Genomic DNA, 22681 nt, shown 5'->3' on the forward strand with positions numbered 1-22681 from the left:
ACTGGAGTGCAGTGATGCGATCTCGACTCACTGCAACCTCCACCTCCTGGGTTCAAGCAATTCTCCTCCCTCAGCCTCCCGAGTAGCTGGGGCTACAGGTGTGCACCACCACACTCAGCTAATCTTTGTATTTTTAGTTGAGACAGGGTTTCACCATGTTGGCCAGGATGGTCTAATCTCTTGACCTCATGATCCGCCTGCCTCAGCCTCCCACAGTGCTGGGATTACAGGCATGCGCCACCGTGCCCGGCCCTCATTTACTAAAGCATAATTTGTTCTTGGGTCTGACACAGAGTTTACTGAGAATTCATTACTACACATAAACGCTATAATTTCCAACAGCAAGAAAACATAAAATATTAATAAAATTAATGAGTAACCTAAATTAAAATATTTGTTAATAATGTAAAAATAAATACGAAGTTTGGGAAAAAGTTTATGCATCTTTAAGGATTAAATAGCCTAACATTTTCTAAGGTATTCCCATCCTATTCTCCCCCAAAAGAAAGTTATTAAAAGCATCAATATAATGATTCCTTCATGCATTTTTACAGGTAAGAGAAGCTAATCCACATACTGGACTTTTCAGAATTACCGTTTTTGGAAACACATGCCTATATTATCTTAATTTGAGGAACTAAGAGTGAAAATAACTAAATTTAACTACCTAATCAGAGTAACAAAAATAAATAACTTCTCTAAATTAACTAAGAGAATTTTTCCATCATTCTATCTTCAACAGCACCATCACTGTGTGAATGTTCGTGTCCCCCACCCCACCACAAATTCATACACTGAAATTCTAACCCCAAAGGTGATGGTATTAGAAGGGGTGGTATTAGAAGGGGTGATTGGGTCATGAGGGACACTAATCCCTCATGAATGGGATTAGTGTCCTTATAAAGGAGGCCCAAGAAGACCCCCAGGCCTTTCAACCATGTGAGGACACAGAGAGAAACTGCCATCTATGAACCAGAAAGCCGGCCTTCCACAAACACCAAAGAAACCAGTATCTTGATCTTGGACTTCCCAGCCTCCAGAACTGTGGGAAATAGATTTCTGTTGTTAATAAGCCACCCAGTCTACAGTATTTTTGTTATAGCAGCCCGAACAGACTAAGACAAGTATCAGGAAATGACTTTCCTTCAGTCTCTATGCCTCCTACGTGCAGGATAGGCCCTGGGATACAAAGACGACTAAGCTTTGACCCTTGCCCTTGAAGAACTTAATCCAGTCTTCCTTAAAGACACTTGTAACATGAACTTTTCTATTTCAGGTTGGAAATGTGAGAACAAGAGTAAAAAATACAGAAAGAATAAAGCAGGAACTGAAAGACTACAAGCTGTGAAATAACCTGTGGCCAACCATTGAGGTAATGTGACACTGCTTGCTTTTCTGAATTATCTGACATGCAAAGATCTGTGACATTTAAAGAACGCTAAGCAGTGGTACCTTCAGAGATGACATTTTAATCATTGTTTAACAAGCCTAAAGGGCAGAAGGGTTCAGAAGCTAAACTGCGATTGCATAACTTTTAAACATGTTATTTTGAAGTGTTAGAATTTAAACGTAAAGACATCTAAAAAATCCTAATAACTCCAGTTCACACAGGTTTTCTGAAATGTTTTAAAATGATTAGGTAACACAAAAATGAAGGGGGGGTTCAATGCCCACCCATAATAAAGACCAAAAGCTTAGTAATCACTCCTATATATTGGGCCCTTACTATGACTCAGAAACTGTTCTTAGTGCTCTCCACACAGTAACTCATTTAATCACAGCAATCCTTCAGGACAGAAATTACTACTCCAGCTCTACAGATAAGGAAACTGAGGTGTACAGAAATTAAGGAACTAATTTTACAATATACAACTAACGTGCAGGGGATTTTTAAGCCAGGCAATCTCACTCTAAAACCCATAATGTATAGCCCTTCCCAATGTATAGCCCTTACTGCTTCTTGGTACTGCCTAAAAACAGAATGTACTAAATAAAAATTTTAAAAAGTATGGAAACAATTTTATTTTTTTTTGAGACAGAGTCTCGCTCTGTCGCCTGGGCTGCAGTGCAGTGGCACCATCTCAACTCACTGCAACCTCCATCTCCCAGGTTCAAGTGATCCTCCTGTCTCAACCTCCTGAGTAGCTGGGATTACAGATGCCCACCACCACACCTGGTTAATTTTTGTATTTTTGGTAGAGATGGGGTTTCAACATGTTAGCCAGGCTGGTCTCGAACTCCTGACCTCAGGTGATCCGCCCCACCTAGGCCTCCCAAAGTGTTGGGATTACAGGCGTGAGCCACTGTGCCCAGCCAGAAGTATGGAATTCAATGAAAATGTAAAAGGAGACACACTAGAAAAACTGCTTTATTGGATAAAATAACATAGAGCCTTCTCTGAATATAGCTGCTCAGGCATGGTGCGAGAGTGAATGGCTGTTATTCAAAAGAAAACCAACAACTAAAACTACAACAAAATTTACTTTAAATTCATGGAACACTGAACCTGTTGTTTTAGCTATAACCCCATATCTGAACAGTATATATATTCTTATAAACCTTCATCTAAAATGTTTGAACTGGTGCCATCACCAGCAACCCTATGAGAGCAAGTCTATCATAAATAAGCAATGAAAGGGAGACTAGAATTTCAACTGACTTCTCCAAGTAGGAAAATGAAGTCATTGCCCACAATTAATCATGCCATCTATTTAGGGGGAAAAAAGCAGCAAAGCTGTGGATACAACTAGATAATGATGATCATAATAATGACACTTACAATGGATTATCCTCACAATCCTATCAGATAGGTACTACTATCATTGTTCTCATTTTAAGAGAGGAAACTGGGGCTAACAGGTTAAGCATTAGCTACCAAATGACCAGGGATTCACACTACAGAACTATACTCTGAGAACTCAACACCAGTTCATCTTAAGTCTGATGACAGAACATTGGGTGACAGTTTTATCTAAGGGTTTAACATTCCATTCTTATGTAAATATAAGAATAAGCATAAAAATCAAGATAACTGAGACAGGAAGAAGAAAGGCAGGAAGCAGCATATACCCTGAGTACCTCCCTTGAGAGGGGCTTAAAACCTCCTAGGAAAGCAACATAGTTTGGTATTGATGTAACCCAGCCTCATGACATTACACAATCCCAGCAAGATGACAGTTGCACGTTCAATCACAGCCTTTGCTCTTATTCCTTCCATAATCCAGACTTTCTGCTCTGGGCCTGTCAGTATTTTCCGGCCCTGGTGGAAACCACCTGCTGGTAAACTTCCAGTTACTCAGCAGCAAGAGGTTGTCTGTAAAGGGGTTTATCAGGTCAGCATACGGAATGTCTATTTGTAACAAATAGCTGTGCATCAGTCCATGTTGAGAGGAACTGCTAACTCGTCATGTACAAAATAAAGCCCCCAAACATTTCAGAGATCAAGAGTACTCCACAAAGCTGAAAGTAATTTTTCTTCAATCTTTCTCCAAATTTAATGTAAATCCTATCATGGAAAATGAAAAAATCTTCTAATGAAACAAATATATGCACACACACATGTAAATATATATTTGTAGTATAAACACACACAGGTAAAAGACTGGTCTTGAAGCTAACATTTAAGAATCGTAAGGTGAGCTGGAAAATTGGTAGAGTGATTCAGATTTTCCTAGAAATTCAGACTGTCTTGGCTTAGAGCCCCCAGGAGGACTAACTATACAGCTTCGGATCAATCAGAAAGAAAGATAGCCATGACACTAGGGTTAGCCTTGGCAAATGACTTGTTATTTTCAATTCTAGAAGATTTTCCAAGTGAGGCCTAAGTGTTCACAATAACATTTCAGCTTGTTAGCAATCCCTCACAAATCCCCCAAATACTAAAGAAATGGGTTTCGGCCAGGCACACTGGCTCATGCCTGTAATCCCAACAATCTGGGAGGCCAAGGTGGGAAGATTACTTCAGTTCAGGAGGTTGAGGCTGCAACCGAGCTATGATCTGATCGTGCCACTGCACTACAGCCTGGGTGACAGAGCAAGTCTGTCTCAGAGCAAGTCTTTCTTTTTGAGACAGGGTGCCCTGTCTCAAAAGAAAAAAAAAAAAAGAAATGGTTTTCAAGGCAGTTTCTTATGTAGAAAATCAGCTCCTAAAACCCTAATCTTGTAATAGGAAGAAACATTTCCATTTATAATACAGATTACAAATAGTTAAATAACAATTCATCCAATATAATAAAAGTTGGCAAAGATTTAGAATTTAATGCATTCATGTTACAATAATTTTACTTTCAAATCGCCCAAATATTTTTTTCAAAAAACTGGTTGCAAATTTAAGCCAAGACAGAGATCCACTACAGTCTTTGAAAACAGGCTTCATTTGCAACAGGTACTCTTCCTGGGTTTTAAGCTAGTAAAACAGGAATTTCTCATTTACATGCAAAGTATGTATAAAAGGGAGAGACCATATACATGCTTTGCTTTTGAAGTTTCAGTCTACCTCCGTTTGCAAGCTCAAGCTATGACACCATTCTTGTCATTTCACACTAAACTAAGCAAGAGATAACCCAAATTCCCTAGGACCTGTCATAAAATTCTTAGAAAGAATGACAGGTCACTGTTTTAATGTGCCAAACAAGTCTAATAAATGCACTTAAAGTATCACACAAGGAAAAAAACAAAAGCAACATTAAGGTCCCCAAAGTATCACATAAGGAAAAACAAGTAACACTAGGGTCCCTGTGACATTCTGGATGCTGACTCATACATGGAGGGGCGGGGGATGGGAGACAAATGAGGAAATTCAGAAATGGTGAACAGCTCTCAATGGTGCCATTCACAGAGTCACTGGGCAGAGCGTGGTGTTCATCAATGATACAGTTCCCACACTCACTGGGGCAGGGGGGAAATTAGACACACAGCTGAAGAAGTCTTACGGAGAACAAGCAAGAGCGGAAAAAGTTTCACATTTGAATAGCTTCAAAGTTACAGCCATTTCATAGTAGTGCCTCCCTCTTAGAGGTCCCCTCTGACCACGCATTCTGTTGTCATTTAGTCATTTCGAGGTCTCTATTCACTTAACACAAGTTAGCAGATTAACTGCTATGGTAAAAGATTCCTAAATTATTTTGGACAGAACCCATAGTAATTAAGTATCTTTAAATATTACTGTTTACTAAAATAATGGTGCTTCCTAAGAATTTTACTTTAATCAGTTTTTTTTTAAATCAGCATCACACTCACCTGTTTTCTTTAGCCTCACAATTTATATATAACAGTCTTAAATAAAAAATTACAGTATTAATGTAGGGTCCTTATAAAAGTTCTTTAGAATTTAAACATGCTTCTCTAAAGGAAACTCATTAACTTCAATTATCAACGCAATGTGGTATTTCAAAGTTCTTCTATCGAGATTTAGAGACTGCTAAAAGCACGTAACTAAACATCTTAAACTGCCAACAGAAGAGTAAAATTGAAAAGAAAAATCATCATGCTTGAATGTAATACCAGAGCCAGTCAGGAATCCAGTCAGTAATTATTCTAAGCTGTGTAGCTGGGGAGCGGGGTTAAGATACACTGTTTCCTGTCACAACTGAATTCGCATCTAATTCGAGAGCTAAGGAAAGGTTTACGCATATAACCAGACTGTGTAGTGCTACCTCTACCTGCTCCTCCAGAATTCAGGGAAAAGTCAGGCAGTGGTCTGGGAGGGCTCTTGGAAGAGACAGGCCTGAAGTCTTAAAGGAAGCATGATGTTTGTTTTGGCTGGCGGATTTTACAGGGAGCAGATAAAAAGATGGCATGTGTAGACAGGAAGGAAGGCTGCATTGCCAGCACCTCAGCCCAGACACAGATATGAAAATAATGGGAGAGACCCAAGTGTGCCCTCTATTAATTCCTGAATTGAAGCAAAGACAAAATTCATATTGATTGCTAAGATTCTTTTTTCCTAACAATTAGCTCTTTATACACTTTGATCTGGCCGAGAGAAAATAAATCTTTTGTCTAGGATGCCACAGGTATAGGCTGACCCCAAGTGAGAATAAACTATGACCTTTTTTGGCCCCTTCGAGACCTGTGATTCATGTTTCATGGGAAATATTGAGAAATATTCCATTAGAAATGAATCTGCGTTCACAGCATATTGTATGCTTCCTGTGTTTTCTTCCTTATCACCAAGGACATTCCCATAAAAACACATTTTTTTTCATTTTTAATAGACAAGGTCTCAGGATAGAATGCAGTGGTGCAACCATAGCTCACTGCAGCCTCAAACTCCTGGGCTCAATCGATCCTCCCACCTCAGCCTTCTGAGTAGCTGGGACTACAGGAATGCACCGCCACAACTGACTGATTTTTTCTCTTTTTTTTTTTTTTTTTTTGGTAGAAATGGGTCTCACTATGTTGCCTAGGCTAGTCTTTAACTCCTGGCCTCAAGCAATCCTTCTGCCTTGGCCTCCCAAACTCCTGGGATTATAGGTGTGAGCTTCCCCACTCAGCCCATATTCTTCTGTATTAATTTGCTTTCAACTTCCAAGCTGCCTTTTAATGAGATCACAATGAGCTTCTGAGGTCTTTCTAGTGGTTTCATAAATGTCCTATAGATAAAATTATCAGACTAATCAATTCAGTTACAAGTAAAGAGGACTGACCTCATACAATGTGACTTCAAAGTTTCCAGGAAGGCCCAGCAACCAACTCCACTCCCTACCTGAAATCCCCACAAAGCAGTCCCTAATCTGAGGGCTAGTGTTAAAATAGCAAAGTTATTAGGCTGACAGTTTCAACCATGGCATCATCAATGGGTATGACTTCAAAATTTCCAGGAAGGCCACCACCACCCATCACCTTCCCCTCAATTTAAAAAAACACCAGCCGGGTATGGTGGCTCATGCCTGTAATCCCAGCACTTTGGGAGGCCGAGGCGGCCACATCACGAAGTCAGGAGATCGAGACTACCCTGGCCAACACAGTGAAACCCTGTCTCTACTAAAAATACAAAAAATTAGCCAGGTGTGGTGGTGCACACCTGTAGTCCCAGCTACTCAGGAGGCTTAGGCAGGAGAATCGCTTAAACCCGGGAGGCAGTGGTTGCAGTGAGCTGAGATTGTGCCACTGCACTCCAGCCTGGGCAACAGAGTGAGACTCCATCTCAGAACAAAAAATAAACAAAACAAAACAAAACCACCTCCCACCTGTTGGCCGGTGTTGAAAGAACGTAAGTAGAGTTTCGATCTCTTAAATCCCTAACAAAATACAAATATTTCTTTCAGAAATTTCCATTACAGTGTGACCATTTTCAGATTCCTTTCTATTAGGTTTTTAAATGGCAAAGAACTGCCTCCCACTGTACCTACGAGTCCTCTCCCATTGTCCTGGAGCTGGAGCCCTCCCTGGCCCCAGTCAACAACAGCTGGAGCTGGAAGCTCCACCTGGAAGCTGAGCCACCCCAAATCTGAACCCAAACCTGATTTGGGGCAGAAATAATGTAATGAGTTCTAAACCAATATTCCCTGCATCACACTGTCTGCTAGTCACTGCTCAATCAGTATATCTCACTTTGTTAACAAAGTGCTCGCCCCAGCTTATTCCCAAGACTCAGTCTCCACCATCCACTTTCGTTCTGCGAACCATCTGTCTCATTCTGGGTATCTAAGTACTCATCCTAGTATCCAGCTCAGAATCCTGTTACTCCAGGAACAGGAAGTTAACCTTGCTGTTATCAAGAGAATGGAGTCCTCCCTGACATAAAGGCACAGAACAAGGAACTCAGGGCGTCAGACATACCAGGGAAGAAAACCCAACTCTGCCTCTTTCTTGCTATGTGACTTTTTGACAGGCCTCAGCTTCCTTGTGTGTAACTACACACTCACTAAAGGACAGAATGCATAGCACAGCCTGAGCTGAATAAATGTCAGCAATGGTAGAGATGATGTTCATCACTGGGAGTGTGAGGATGACACAGCAACTTGTGTTGGAATGTACAAATATACTGCCTATTGCCACATTTTATGTTGCTATATTCTACCCAACTGGAGTGAAACATTCACAAACTCATACTGGAACTCACATAAAGGCTTTCTTATTTTTTGCCTGAGTGACTGCCTTTTATACACATTAGTGGCGGTCAATGAGTCTGAACTTGGGGTTCAGCCTGCTAAGCTGACTTTCCTTCCAGTTTCTGCAGTTCATCCTATTGCCCCAGTGCTTCCGAAACCCTAGCAAAGCACCTGGATCCAGGTCCTAGTCCTCATTCCATCCTGTGCCATTTCAATTAATTGGGCCAGGTACCACCACTCCCCAAAATGAAGATAACCATAGTATCTGAGACTTCAGAAGAGAACAAAGAATAGGAAGCCTGGAGGGAGCCAAAGATAAATGGCTCCACAATTCTGTTTTGGTCAAAGGCATTTTTGAAATCACTGGAAGGAGTGTTAGTGTCACTTATCTCCAAGTATCATCATGAATAAATACAAAGCTCCCATTGTGAAGACAGCAATATACTTGCAACATTTCCTGCGAAGTGCACCAGTTATAACATGGATTTAAAAAAAGAAAAAAGTGGGGGAACGGCTAACTCAGTGAAGTTACACATACATATACACACACAAAACATATACACACACTACATACACACGCACACACTCCTTAGACACCAAAAAGTAAACTCAAGTGGAATGAAAGAGATTTTATGCATGTTCATCACTAAGTGATTTGCTTTTATAGATTCTATTACACATACTTAGTTGTAGAGGGACATAATCTACCAGCCAATTAATGGGGCTCCAATGTTACCATAACCAGAGGCTTAATTGCTTTCTTACTGAACTGAAAACCTCAGCTTCATCCCATATTGGTGACTTTCATCTAGTTTTTCTAGTGTGATTTTTTTTTTAAAGATACAGGGTTGTAGGATTCTGAGGTTTTAATTGTTCACAATATCCATTTATTATAATACTACAAATAGGTGAAAGACCCTGTAGTCCATACTATTTTAAAATACTTCTTCTCTTCCTTGACCTGAAGTTTCTCCCATATTGTTCATCGACTAAGACTAGGTTTTGATTTTAAATGATTTAGAATTCCAAAGATCAATTTCTGGGACACAACAGAGAAATGCAGAGTAGAAATCATTAATAAAAATGATTAAATAATCTAATATTAACTTCAATTAAAACTCATTAGCCTTGAATCTTTAAAAATATACTCATTTCTCAAGAAATATTTTCTAAGTTTTTGTTCTTATAGATACAAAAATAAAGTACAAAGCAACATGCTCTACTACTATGCAAGGCAAAAAAAAAAAAAAAAAACCTGTTTCTGTATAGCTCATTATGGGAAACTGAAACTAAAGGGCATTTCCCCCAGTTTGTATATTGGTAAGCAAGTTCAAGTATTAATAATAAAGCCTCTGATTAGATTCCAGTTCAATTAATAACCTAATACTGATCTCAATTGCATGCCAATTTACCATTTACCCCATAATCCCAATCACTGCCAAAAAGAGCTATCATAAACAGTGCCTTTTAACACTGCAGTGTTTACCAGCTAACATCAGATCTAGGTTGATCTTCCGACACAGAACTCCATATGGATCAAAGTACCTACGTCATTTATTTCCAAGTGAATATACAGAAGAGGCATTAGTATACAAACTAGAAGTGTCCTAGGAGCTATAATAAAAGAACCACACCCAGAAGCCTTACCTATACCTGGAACTTTAGGTGACAAGATTCTGAAGTCTGAGCTAATCCTATAATGGGATAAGACTTTTAGAGATCTTGGGAGGGGGAAGTTTGCATTTGGAAGGAACATGAATTACCGGGGGCCAAAGAGTAGACTGTGTTGGGCAGCCTCCAAGATGGTCCCCGATGACCTGCCTCTTGGTATTGACACCCTTTCATAATTTCTTCTCGAGTCCGGGCTGGACCTACTAGCTCCCTCTTGCCCTCTAGTTATTGGCTCTGAAGCCAGATGCCATAACATAAGCCCCCTCCGCTTCTCCATGGAAAGGCCCACTTAACAAGTAACTGCAGAAAACTTCCTACCAATAGCCCCCTGTGAGTTAATACTTGTTGTTATAAGCCACCAAAGTTTGGAGTAATTTGTTACTCAGCAATAACTAACCAATAGATACCCAATACAGATTTTACCACTACAAATATCCTTTGGATAACATCATAATACATATTTGAGACCATGTGACAGAAAAAAAAAAAGAAAATGAATATCCAAGATATACTTTACATCTAGAAAATTACATGCAGACACACATAGAAAAACATTACGTCCTTCAAATAAAGAAAAAATATTTGATTCGATTATTTACCAAAAATGTCCTTACCTTGAATGCACTGAAGTGTTCCATCCTCCGCTCTGATTGTGAAAGTCTCACCTGGATTAACTTGAACGAGAATAACCTGCCAAAACAACACATTAATTTCAGTTTAATACTGGAACCTCTGAGATTTGTCAAGTGTTATTACCTACATTTATACACTAGACAGGAAGTATGTGGCATAAAATGTTTTATAAACACAAAACTTGGAATATAAGTCTTAATTGGAGGTATGGGGATAGAAGGAGTACATGCATTTGAATTTAGCTAAGTGAATTCTCCTGTGTTGCTTATGATGCTATCTAACTTTAAAAACTCCATTTGAAGAAAATTTTTCTTTGAAAAGCACAATTCCTTTTTCTCTTTCACAAATTTAGAAACTACAATTAAAGAAGAAAAAAGACCAGAAACCATACTTATAGAAGAAAGCTGCATCTAGCAATGAGGTTTTGACCTAACAGTGTTGCATACTGTTCCCAAGTGTCTATTACTGATCTGGGTTATATGATTCCATTGTGTGACAACAAAAAAATATTTACAAGAAAAAATTTTGTAAAAAGAATATCTGTGTATAGGATCTTAAGACAATAATGAACAGTATTCAATAAATATTATAAATAGGCCCCACCAAATACCCAAATGTTTAAAGTCAATGTTTTACTTATATGAACATAAATATTTAATATTAGACAACTTCCAAGACTAGACCATGAGTGGTAATAGCAAAGTACATTCTCTCAACAGCCTTATAGTTTTATTAATAGTTTTAATCAAAGGATAATCAAAGGAAAAAAATCACTAATTGATATCTAAATACAAGTTAAAAGACATAATACAAACTTAAAAAACTATAGTTAGGCTGGGCACGGTGGCTCACACCTCTAATCCCAGCACTTTGGGAGGCCGAGGCAGATGGATCACTTGAGGTCAGGAGTTCAAGAGCAGCCTGGGTGAAACCTCCTTTCTACTAAAAATACAAAAATTAGCCAGGCGTGGTGGTGGGCACCTGTAATCCCAGCTACTTGAGAGGCTGAGGCAGGAAAATGGCTTGGAGGTGGAGGTTGTGGCATGCCACTGCACTCCAGCCTCGGTGACAGAGCAAGACTCCATCTCAAAAACAACAACCACCACAAAAAGTATAGTTAAAAACCACCATGTACAAGGCTAACACTTTTTAAAAATCACCATAGAATTTCTAGAAATTGACAGGATGTCAGTGTCACATTCATCCTACAGTTACTGGAACAAGCCCTGTTCTTCCCTGGCTCGAAACTGTCAAGTATACTGTTCCGTCTGTCTGTAATACTCTTCCTGTACTCCCTCATCTTAGCTTGCCACCTACCTTCCTCCATCCTCAACCAACGTCTATTCATCCTTCTCAGCTTGTGATATAGTGTTTAACTCTTAGGACAGGTCAGGTCCCCGGCTATGTGTTCTAAATCAAACAAAAAACCTGCTCTACTACTTCTTCCTAGAATTGACAACTGCAATTAATTAACTAAGCAATTATGTTAGTGTCTGTCTTTCCTTCTTCAATCTAGGCATGATAAGGATAACATCCAGCTATCTAGCCCCATGCCTGGCATAAAATAAGTTATGTGCTCAATAATTACTTTCACTGGATGAATGAAAGTCATAAAACATTTAAAAAAAACTATTGCAAATAATTATCTTAGCTTAGAAATTAAGTTTTCATAAGACGCAATTTAAAAGTCAACTTTATTTACTGTATACACCATAATTTGTTTTGTAAAACTATTGAGATCAAAGCCATTTCATCTTTAAAAACTCCATCTTTAATATCCATGTATTTTGCCTCTTCTAATAATTCATCCAGATGACACTGCTGGAATACTAAAATTTTTTAAATCAAAAAATACATTACCTGGAAAAAAATAGGATCATTCAGGGAAACTCAGACTAAGCTTCACCCCTGGTGCTCTTGAATTATGACAGTTATTTCAAGGCAATTTATTTTTCCTGTATAACAACTGTAGATAATCTTTGAGTTTTCAGTATTTAAATTACCACCAATGTAAGTACATTGTACTGTTTCAAAAACTCAAAAGGAAATTCCTTCAAGATCTCTAGAATGATTAAGATATTTGTTTTCTTGAAAAGGAGCTTTTAAAATAATTTCTTTAACATGAAAATCATTTATTTTTACATAAATATACAATATGAAAACTACAATGGAAGAAAACAACACTTCAATACAGACGATTATCCAGGTCTTCTTAAAGGTCCTTAGACCAATTCTAGCATCACTGTAATAAAGCAGAAACCATTTGCTTTGTGTTTAAAGCTCTAGGGATAGAACTGTGATATATGCCCATGGAATTAATTAGTTGGGGGAACGGGGAACCAATGGATGCCAAGACTCTATGTCCTAGATTTTCTCTGACAATCCCAAATTCATATACTCTCTTCTACCACGCTCATAATTGTCAGACAATGTGTCCCGAATACCGGTTCAGAAAACACAATTCACCAATATTACGGAAAGTCCCAGGCAAGAAAACGGATTTCTGAATTGGGACATGTCCAGACTGTCGTCACGTTATCTGCTTATCATATTGCATAAAAAGTGTCTGTAACAGTTCCTCAGTGGTCACTGACACCAGGCCAAACTTCAAAGAACGACCCAGAGGCATCCAGCCTCTGAGGTCCACTTATGTCTTCCCCCACTGCTTACTGAGTTCAATTCCTGACCCCCATCCCACTTCTTCAGCGAGAAAGATGATAGGTAACGGGCTTTTAAGCATCCGACGAAAATACCACCCTTCAAATGTTTAGTTCATGTAATTTTCATTGCTGCTGAGTAGCCATGGCAACCAGATTATAATCTACCAAGTTACCTCAGAAACCAGGCAAGTCTCCTGTGTCCCAATATCAATTTTTCTCAGTAGAGGAGAAGTCATTATTTAAACAAACTGTATTCATCTTGGCACTGAGGTATTTTAAAAGAAAGCATTTTATTATACTCAGGGAGGCTGACCACCTAGCTGTTTTCATTGTCAATAAAGCAGAGATAAAAATAAGTTTGACACACACCAGCCCAATGACCGGTCCTGACAGCAGACATGAATGAGCTGGCGGCAGGTCTTGCATCACGCAGCCCCCGAGGAGCATGAGTCACAACCTGGCCAACTCCCGGCACTTAACCTTTCCTCTCATACAAGTTGGGCAATGTTTCTCTCTCTCCCTCCCTCCTTCCCTCTCCCCAGCCACAAAGCAGAAATATAATAACTGCTACAAGTCCTCCTTAATATAAAATGCGAAACAGAACATTGCTGTCCAAACCGCATCATTTTTCGTCTACTCACTAAGCATTTCCTACTTTTCCAAAGTCAGCATTAAACTGATTCATATTGCACCACGTCTTCACAGGAAGAAAAAAAAGACAAAGATTTTAACTACTGATATTTTTTTCTCCAGAGATGTTAAGAAGAACCATGCTAATCAAATCATGAGAGCATCCTCTAAGCTACTATTGCTTCATCAGATCTGTTTCAAAACCGTTAGTGCTACAAGAACCATGAAGCTGGAAATAAACAGAAGGCAGTTTATCAAAGTTTAATAAAAAATAAGTGACCACTCTTCCAAAGTCCACAGAAACAGTAAAACAAGAGTTACAATTAATACAACTGAGCAAATACAGCATCATGGGAATTCTTTGTCTAACAGGGGAACTGAAAGAAGGGGTACTATCTTTCCTTTACAGGTATAAATCTAAAACTAACTCTGTTTCTTACTCATTAAAAGAGGGAAAGGAAGGCTACTTTTGCAGTTTAAACTTTGGGTGGCTGATTAACCAGGTGTCAATAGTATCTAAGACTACTTCTGGAGGCAAATGTCTAATTTATGCCTCAAATAAAAAAATCACCGGTCACTCAAATAAGCAATCAGGGTAAAGTATCAGTCCATCAAAAAAGCTTCTGGCCACGTACAGCGGCTCATGCCTGTAATTCCAGTGCTTTGGGAGGCTGAAATGGGGAGAATCGCTTGAGACCAGGAGTTCCAGAGCAGCCCAGGCAACATAGTGAGACTCCATATCTACAAAAATAATTGTAAAAATTAGCCGGACATGGTGGTGCATTCCTGTAGTTCTAGCAGCTCAGGAGGTTGAGGCAGGAAGATCACGTGAGCCTAGGAAGTCAAGGCTGTAGCAAACCGTGACGGTGCCAACTGCACTCCAGCCCGGGAAACAGAACAAGACTGTCTCCCAAAAAAAGCGTCTCCTGGGAGAACGGTACCAACTGACCAAAGGCAAAAGATTACACTTGCAGCATTTTTAACCGTTAAATCCAATCCTCAGACAATCAAGATATAAACCACGCAGAAAGGAGATCCCATTTCACTTCCAGAGTTTTTTCCACTGGCCACACTTTGTGAAGCTTGTTTTCATGTATAAATGAACACTTCCTCCTTGCAGCCCACATTTATGATTATCCAACAGGTATCTTTAAGGGGGAAAATGATACAATCTAAAAGCTGCAGAAGAGTTCCACTCAACTAAGGATACTATCCAGGAATACCTAATAACTTTAAAAGTGACCTTTGACCACATGAGAAGAGTACTACCGTCTATTCCTCATGCCACTATTTTCTGGTCACATATACTCCCACTCCCCACTCCTCAGCCCCACCCCCAAGATTCCCAGTCTCCAAGCTCGTCCCAGGCCCCTACACCCAAACTGTCTATTCACACACACCTTTGAGACCCCAGTCTGTGTGCAACAGACCACAGCTAGCCTCAGGCAAAACTGAAAAGTAAGCAGTATTTGTTTTTTGAGTCCCCTCTTTTCTCCAAATCAGGAAAAGGGAAGTGATGGGGTGCGAATGCCCAATATTGATCTTTGTGGTAATAACACATGCAAAGAAAATATCTAGGATTAAAAACATAAGCAAGTAAACTAGAAAGATCCTGGTAAGAAGATGTGAATGTATCCATTGCCTCATTTTGCTCACTGCCCTACCTGAAGCCTGAATCCAAAGCTGACTGAAAAATAATATACAATAACAGGAAGCCCCCAAGGGGACCTAAGCAAACACTGGGAACTCAAGGTCCAAGGGCACACATTGTAGGTGAAGCTCCCCTTGCTCAACACAACCCGTAGGATACATGGCAAATATGTTTTGGGTTTTCCTGGGCTTTAGGACTCTCACTGTTCAAAATAAGGAGCAAGGATATCCACTACTCCAAAAGTTTTAATACTGTTTTCTTCAAAGAATAGAGGGTTCAAAAGCTGTATCGTCAGCCAGGTGTGGTGGCTCACGCCTATAATCCCAGCACTTTGGGAAGCCGAGACAGGTGGACCACTTGACATCAGATGTTCACGACCAGCATGACCAACACTCCGTCACTATTAAAAATACAAAAATTAGCCGGGCATAATGGTGGGTGCCTGTAGTCTCAGCTACTCTGGAGGCTGAGGCATGAGAATCGCTTGAACTCAGGAGGCGGCAGCTGCTACGGCACTCCATCCTGGGCAACACAGTGAGACTCTGTCTCAAAATAATAATAATAAATAATAAGTTAAAATTAAAAATAAAAATGTACTGTTCTTTGTTAAAAAAAAAACAAAAACAAAAACAACAAAAGCTGTATCCTCAATATCACATCTGTAAGATTAATTCGGCATGATGCAAGGTACTTTATCAACTCCTTTTTCCAGGTTTTTTTCTATAATGATTAAGAAACAACTACTACTTATTGAATCCCTGTCATCTGCTAGGTAGATATTAACTAGATTTTACAAATGGGGAAACTGAGGCTTGAAGAAGAAAAGCAACCCTTCCAAGGTCACAAAACTACAAAGTGACTGGAATCCGGCCATGTCTGACCAAAATGCATACTCATCTAGCCCACACCACCACTTCTCCCCTCTACTAGGTGTGGTTTCACCATGTCAATTCAATATGGAGATAATTCAACAAGACTGCTAAAATAAAGAGAATGCAGTTAACCAGGTCAAAGGAACATCCCCAAAGGCAGGACAAGTTCTCTTCTAGGAAATATGCGTTCCTCCCTGAAGGAGAGCCTTCTACCCCCAATTTCTTTTTCTTCAAATTCCTACCAGTGACAAGTCTCTCAGTTAAGTAAAATTACAATCTCAAGAAAAAATTTTTACCAAATCTGCCACGTTTCATGCTCTCAATAAAATCTAAAGCCAACCACTTCTCACCTCTGACCAGATTTTCTCTTTGGTAAACATTTGCGCTCTCCTTAAAGGTCCACCTCCCAATGCATTCACATTCCAGTGTCTGCTCAGCTTCTGTGTCCCGGCAACAAGAGTGACTCCTACAGGAATCCATTCACAGAAGTTCTGAAATCTAAGCCCTTTACATCTACAAAATGGTTTGAATTACTTGGAAATGCTTCTTATTAAGATTATCACAACAAAAGCCAGCAATAAAAAGTAATAAAGTAACACCACAGTATGTGGAAATTTCCTATTAAGGGCTCAGAAGTCCAGGAAAGGACCCTCTCCAGCTCAGTTTTCTCACCCACAAGCTGCCCTCTCAAAGCACACAGGAAGAATTAAATTCGGCCACCTTTTTACATACTTTTAAGCAACTAGTTTGAGACATTGTCCACCATACAATTCGGGAAAACAGAATTTTACAGCTGGATACTTAAGATGATTGCAAAGTTTAAAGAAGCTGTCCAGATTTAAGACTTCAAGGCAAACACACTAAACGTGCTCTTTTAAAATGTAATGCTTTTAAGATTTTCCTTTCTAGATTTGAGTTACTAGAGCTTTGTTAAGTAACTGTTGGAAAGCCAGGCACACTTAGATTCTTGGTCCTGGAAGCACTACAGCTTTGAGGACATACACATACTGACTCGTACACATTAACAGATTATTCCAATTCTTCCCTCATTCTGCACCAAGTCCAAATTCAAGACTGACACTAGTCTCTACAGAGAGCAAAGGAAAAATGTGACAAAGATTTTCCAGCCAGCCCTGCCCCTCCTCCCGCATGTCCTCAGCACATACAAGCACAGCCGATTCTATGCACGTTGAATTCAGAGCCAGTTTATGCACCATGACATCAGTGCAGTATAATGAGCCAAGTTTAAACTCCATCTGGGACAAATAATGTCCAGGCACACTGTGACTTCTTTTGTTTATATACAGTGACTAAATATGTCTTGGTGGTAAATGAACTAACTCAAGATTTATTTCTCAAGGCCTCCAAAACAATATTCTGCACCCTGAAGCAACTCCCTGCCTCCAGTTCTTTTTTCAAGGCTATGCATAAGTGATTTTTAGCAGAACACATGATTTTTGAAACATATAATTAACATCTTCAGGAAAGTCAAAATCCAAGCAGTCCTTCATCAATCTAAAACAAAGAAAACGACGAACTCATGAGCAACCAGGTATGGCATCACTGTTCACAGTAAAAATCTGCGTGACACTTAATTCTGTATTCCCCTTAGAAAACAGGAAAAGTAGAGGTGAGAGATTTAAGAAATACCTGTGGTCATTTTCTTTCCTTTTGAAGGATAAACTTTGTTTCTTTTATCCTGGTATTACTCTGTAAATTCAGAATGAAAAACCACTTAATATGTTCAAATCTTACAAGGTTTTAAACTTCTTTAGTCTCAAAGCTGCCTCTAGGGTGATGTAATTTTTTAATGGAAATGAAGGATGGGGTTTGGGAAGAAAAGGCAGGGCCTTTCTAAGTCCAGGGTGAGACTCCCACAGGGGAGGAAACTCTACTACCTCTACTATGTCTACCTACTACTACCCTCTACTACCCTTTTCTGGCCACCATCATCTCTCAGCAGCTGCTGACCCGCAAGAGAGCAGCCCTCCTATTGCCAATCTCAAGAAAAGAACCATTCCCTAAGGAAAAAAGGGAGACGCTGCTGTGACCCAGGCTGGGGCTTCAGAAGATTTCACTCCCAACTCCTTTTGACCTCCAGGCCTTCTGACACTACCACTGCTGTTTAGTCCTCAATTTTTCAGAAGCTGGGGAGCCAGAGGCACTGCCACCTTCTGGAGTTAATGTGGAAATCATGTAAGATAATGAAGAGGAACGGCCTCTATAAACTTTACAATTTACTACTGTGCAAAAACCTAGTCCCATCTCTTTCCCCAGCTGTTTACCTGAACAAGACTGAGAGGTAAGTCCAACCCAGGCAGCTCCACCTTTCCCAGAAGGCAGGATCTGAGTTTTGGAAAAAGAGATACGTGGGTTCGAATCCCAGCTCTGTGATTTGCCAGTTACAAGTACGTAACCTTTCTCCCCTCGGGTTTTGTCTATAAAGATGATTGCCGCCTTACAGGGTGTGTAATTACTGGATGAAATAATGTGTGTAAGTGCTCAGCACCAGCCCCAGCACCTCATAAGCCCTCCCCAATGGTCACTAATCCTTCCCTCCACCTCAGCAGGAAGAAAGAGATAAAAATATCCATTAAAAGCCACTGTTTCCAACAATTTTAACTTAGTGTCCACAGATAACCACTCAAGTAGAAGTTGAGATTGGGCTGAGACTAAAAGCATTCTCGTGATCAGCAGGCTTCCAAAGTAGCACTTAAGACTGAGGTAAATGCCAAAAATTTTGTCAAACACTTAGCATTCTTTCAAAGTCCTAACTCTGACCTTTCGTACAGTTTTTAGATTGCTAAGGTATGGAAATCTCTGGAAGAGTCAACCTTACAGCATCTTTTGTCCTATATTTCCCTCTAGGTTTAAGAATAACTGTTAGAAAATGGGTCACTGTACCCCTCTAAAGACGGCACTCACACCTGGTGTGACACCTATCTTACTGCCTTGTTAATGGAGGCTCTTCAAAGTTCCAAGATTGGCCCAGGTGTGGTGGCTCATGCCTGAAATCCCAGCACTTTGGGAGGCCAAGGCGGGCAGATCACTTGAGGCTGGGACTCTGAGACCAGACTGGCCAACGTGGTGAAACTTCATCTCTACTAAAAATTTAAAAATTCGCCGGGCGTGGTAGGGGTGCCTGTAATCCCAGCTACTCGGGAGGCTTAGGCAGGAGAATTGCTTGAACCAGGGAGGCGTATGTTGCAGTGAGCTGAGATCACGCCATTGCACTCCAGCCTGGAGGACAGAACAAGACTTCATCTAGAGAGAAAAAAAAAAGTTCCAAGATTGCTTGGAGTAGCATAGTGTGCAGAAGTAGTCAATAAAAAGTAGGAGAACTCTCATCCTGAGTAAACCACCTTAAAAATGAGAAAGCAAGAGACTGTGGGAAGTAAGCTGGATGTGGACACCGATCTATGAAAGGATGATGTCTTCTAACACCCAACTCCACCATCGATTCCCTGTGTCCTGAAAACAGACAGATATTATCCATATAGATAAACCCAGTATCTAATTTCCTATCACAAACCCTAAGAGAAAAATATGGATGCCATTCATTTGCAATTCATATTAATATTTTATAGTTTTACATTCAGTCACGACTAAAGCCATCAAGTAAATTATAAAGAAATCACCATTCTATAAAGATGTTTTCCATGTGACCTTTTTGCCAAGGTGACAAGAGTTTAAATGGGTTCTAAACAGATACATTCTGGCAATATAAAATAAAAATTAAAAATTTGCTGCATTACTGTGGCCTATTTAACTACCAAACAACATCGCTAATTAAAGCACATCCTTCTGTATGTCATAGCTTCTCCCATGAACTAGAATGACAACTCAGCACTCCAATATAAAGACCAAAGAAACTTCTGAGACAGTAACATGCTCAGTGATTAATGTTTCTAACCACTGCTTAGAAAACACAAAAACATTTTACTGTATTCCAGCCTGGGTGAAAGGATGAGACCCCAGCTCAAAAAAAAAAAAATTATCAACTTCTGAGTGCATGAATATAACAACAACAACAAAAAGAAAAGGTTTGGTTAAGGCCTGGCACAGAGGGTCACACCTGTGTAATCCCACATTTTGGGAGGTCTAGGCAGGACGATGGCTTAAAACCAGGAGTTTGAGACCAGCTTGGGCAACATAGGGGGACTGTCTCTACAAAAAATAAAAGTAAGTAGCCAGGCCATGCTGGTACACGCCTGTAGTCCCAGCTACTCAGAAGGCTGAGGTGAGAGGATAGCTTGAGCCCAGAAGATTGAGGCTGCAGTGAGCTGGGACTGTATCACCGTACTACAGCCTGGGGAACAAAGTGAGTCTCAAAAACAAAACATATTAATGACCCTTCCTGAAAATTAAAAGCCATGTAATATAATTGGTCAATAACACAAGTCCATTTCCCTTCAAATCTAAGGTGTGGCTAACAAGAATTGATTTGTATTTTTTTAAACAGCCGAAATGGAACCTTAGTAACAAGTTTACTGACATACTTTGTAGTCAACCTGCACCCAAAACTAGACCACATTTACCTCTGGATCTTCCCTGTCTCCACTTAACTGCCCAATTATTTGCAAAGCAGAAGCCTTTGGAAGGGTAATGTGCTAAATGCAGATTGTCCATTTTATTCAAATGCTTGTCTACTATGCTGCAAAGAGCAGGGAAGGGGCAGGAAAGAGAGGACACCCAGGAAGGGAGGGCCAAATTATTCTTGCTAATCAAAGTGCTGAACACACCTGCAGCTCAGGTAAAACACATTCCCTCTCAACAGATGATCTGATCTGACAGTCACCTGTTAAGGAAAAAGGCCCAGGGCAGGGAAGAAATACCAATGTAGGCATTCACACTAAAGCAGCACGTGTATATTGTTTCTTCTGGGGACGCACCATGTCTAGCTTCAAGTTATTGTAACATTAAAGCTGACCAGTAAATGACCAAGAGGCACCTAGTTGTGGCCAATGCCAATTTAAATGAGGAAACAAATATAATCTAAAGGCAGCTAAACCCAAGATTACCTAGATAAAACACTACAGCACTTTAGCAACTTGCTCCTTGGCAGGCTGTTTATTTTTGCATTTGGAAATGTAGGAGAGAGAAAAAAAAGAACGAGAATGAGTATCTGCATTTGGAACTTGGAGATTAATGTTACGAATTTTACGCAGCTTGCTTACTACTGTCATGTTTGGAGTGTAACGCATATATTTTATATAGTCATATGTTTAAATCAATCATTTGGACTAAAAAAGAAAAGAGTCTGCCTACATGAAAACGATTATGTGCAAACATATTCTGGATGCAGAAGTGTCTCATCTTAACACATTCTGGATGCAGAAGTGTCTCATCTTTTCCTCCTGTGTTTATATACTACTTTTACTGTACTATGAGATACATCAATAGCTATCACATCACATTCAACATGACAAATATACATTTTCAAAACAAGAAAAAGAGAAATCAGAGTTTGGAAATCTATCCAATTTAATCTTATTTTTTTAAAAGTTAATACGGAAATGCTTTACGACTGGGCACAGTGGCTCACACCTGTAATCCCAGCACTTTGGAAAGCCATGGCAGGAGGATCATCTGAGCCCAGGAGTTCAAGACCAGCCTGGGCAACATAAGGCGACGCTGTCTCAAATACATACATACATACATAAATGCTTTAAATAAAAATTCCTCATCTAGGTAATACCAGGAAAAGTTTACCCTTAAAAAAAAAAAAAAAAACTCTTTCAATAAATACTTAAAGACTTAATTCTTGGAAACTGTAAAAAAGAATATAAACACAAGTATTTGCATCTCTGCGCTTGGAATACTTTTACCTTGCATCTGTGTTTAATGTCTCCTAACTAGACTGTAAACAGTAAAACTAAGGGATAGGATTGTTTCTTTTGGCCTTTCTAGGCTTTAGTAAATGTTCCATGTGGCACTTATTGGGGGCCTCAAATCCTAAAAACTAAAAGCCAAAAAACAAAACAAAAAAACTCACATGGGTCCTAACATGTAAGAGGTAAAGCTGAAATCCTTCTACAAAGCCACATGAACCAGCGCCCAGCCTAATTCATTTTACAAGTCATGGGGCAAGTAGACAACTAAAAGATTCTAAAACACATTATCAGTGTGATAAATAATGCATGTGCTTGAAAAAAAATCTTAATCATTTTTCTGTATTTAAAATATGGTATGCATGAGCACAAGATGCAATTTAAAGTTTAAAAAGTTAACAATTTCCAGATTCCAAACCAGGATGACCACAGAGTTCAGGCAGGCTTGGAAACTAAGTGGACAGAATAGGCACTGAAGAGGACATTCCCCATCAACAGCAAATGGCTGCAACTTCTGTGTCAATTGTTGCCAGGTAGGAAGGACCAGCCCAGTGTTATCACATCTTCTGTTTCTTGTTTTGTTTTGTTTTGTTTTGTTTGAGACAGAGTTTCATTCTTGTTGCCCAGGGTAGAGTGCAATGGCGTAATCTCAGCTCACTGCAACCTCCGCCTCCTGTGT

General features: G+C 39.7%; 1 protein-coding gene across 2 annotated transcripts in view; it reads right to left on the bottom strand.

Moving 5' to 3' along the window:
• FNDC3B (fibronectin type III domain containing 3B) overlaps positions 1 to 22681 on the bottom strand; it is a 364055-nt gene that overhangs the window by 259989 nt on the left and 81385 nt on the right. For both annotated transcript variants that reach the window (XM_025375210.1, XM_025375209.1), the window contains exon 3: positions 10340 to 10415. In XM_025375210.1, coding sequence (XP_025230995.1) covers positions 10340 to 10415 — 76 coding nt within the window. The remainder of the gene's footprint in view (positions 1 to 10339; positions 10416 to 22681) is intronic.

The sequence above is a fragment of the Theropithecus gelada genome, chromosome 2, assembly GCF_003255815.1.
Source record: "Theropithecus gelada isolate Dixy chromosome 2, Tgel_1.0, whole genome shotgun sequence".
In the NCBI taxonomy this organism is placed as follows: domain Eukaryota; kingdom Metazoa; phylum Chordata; class Mammalia; order Primates; family Cercopithecidae; genus Theropithecus; species Theropithecus gelada.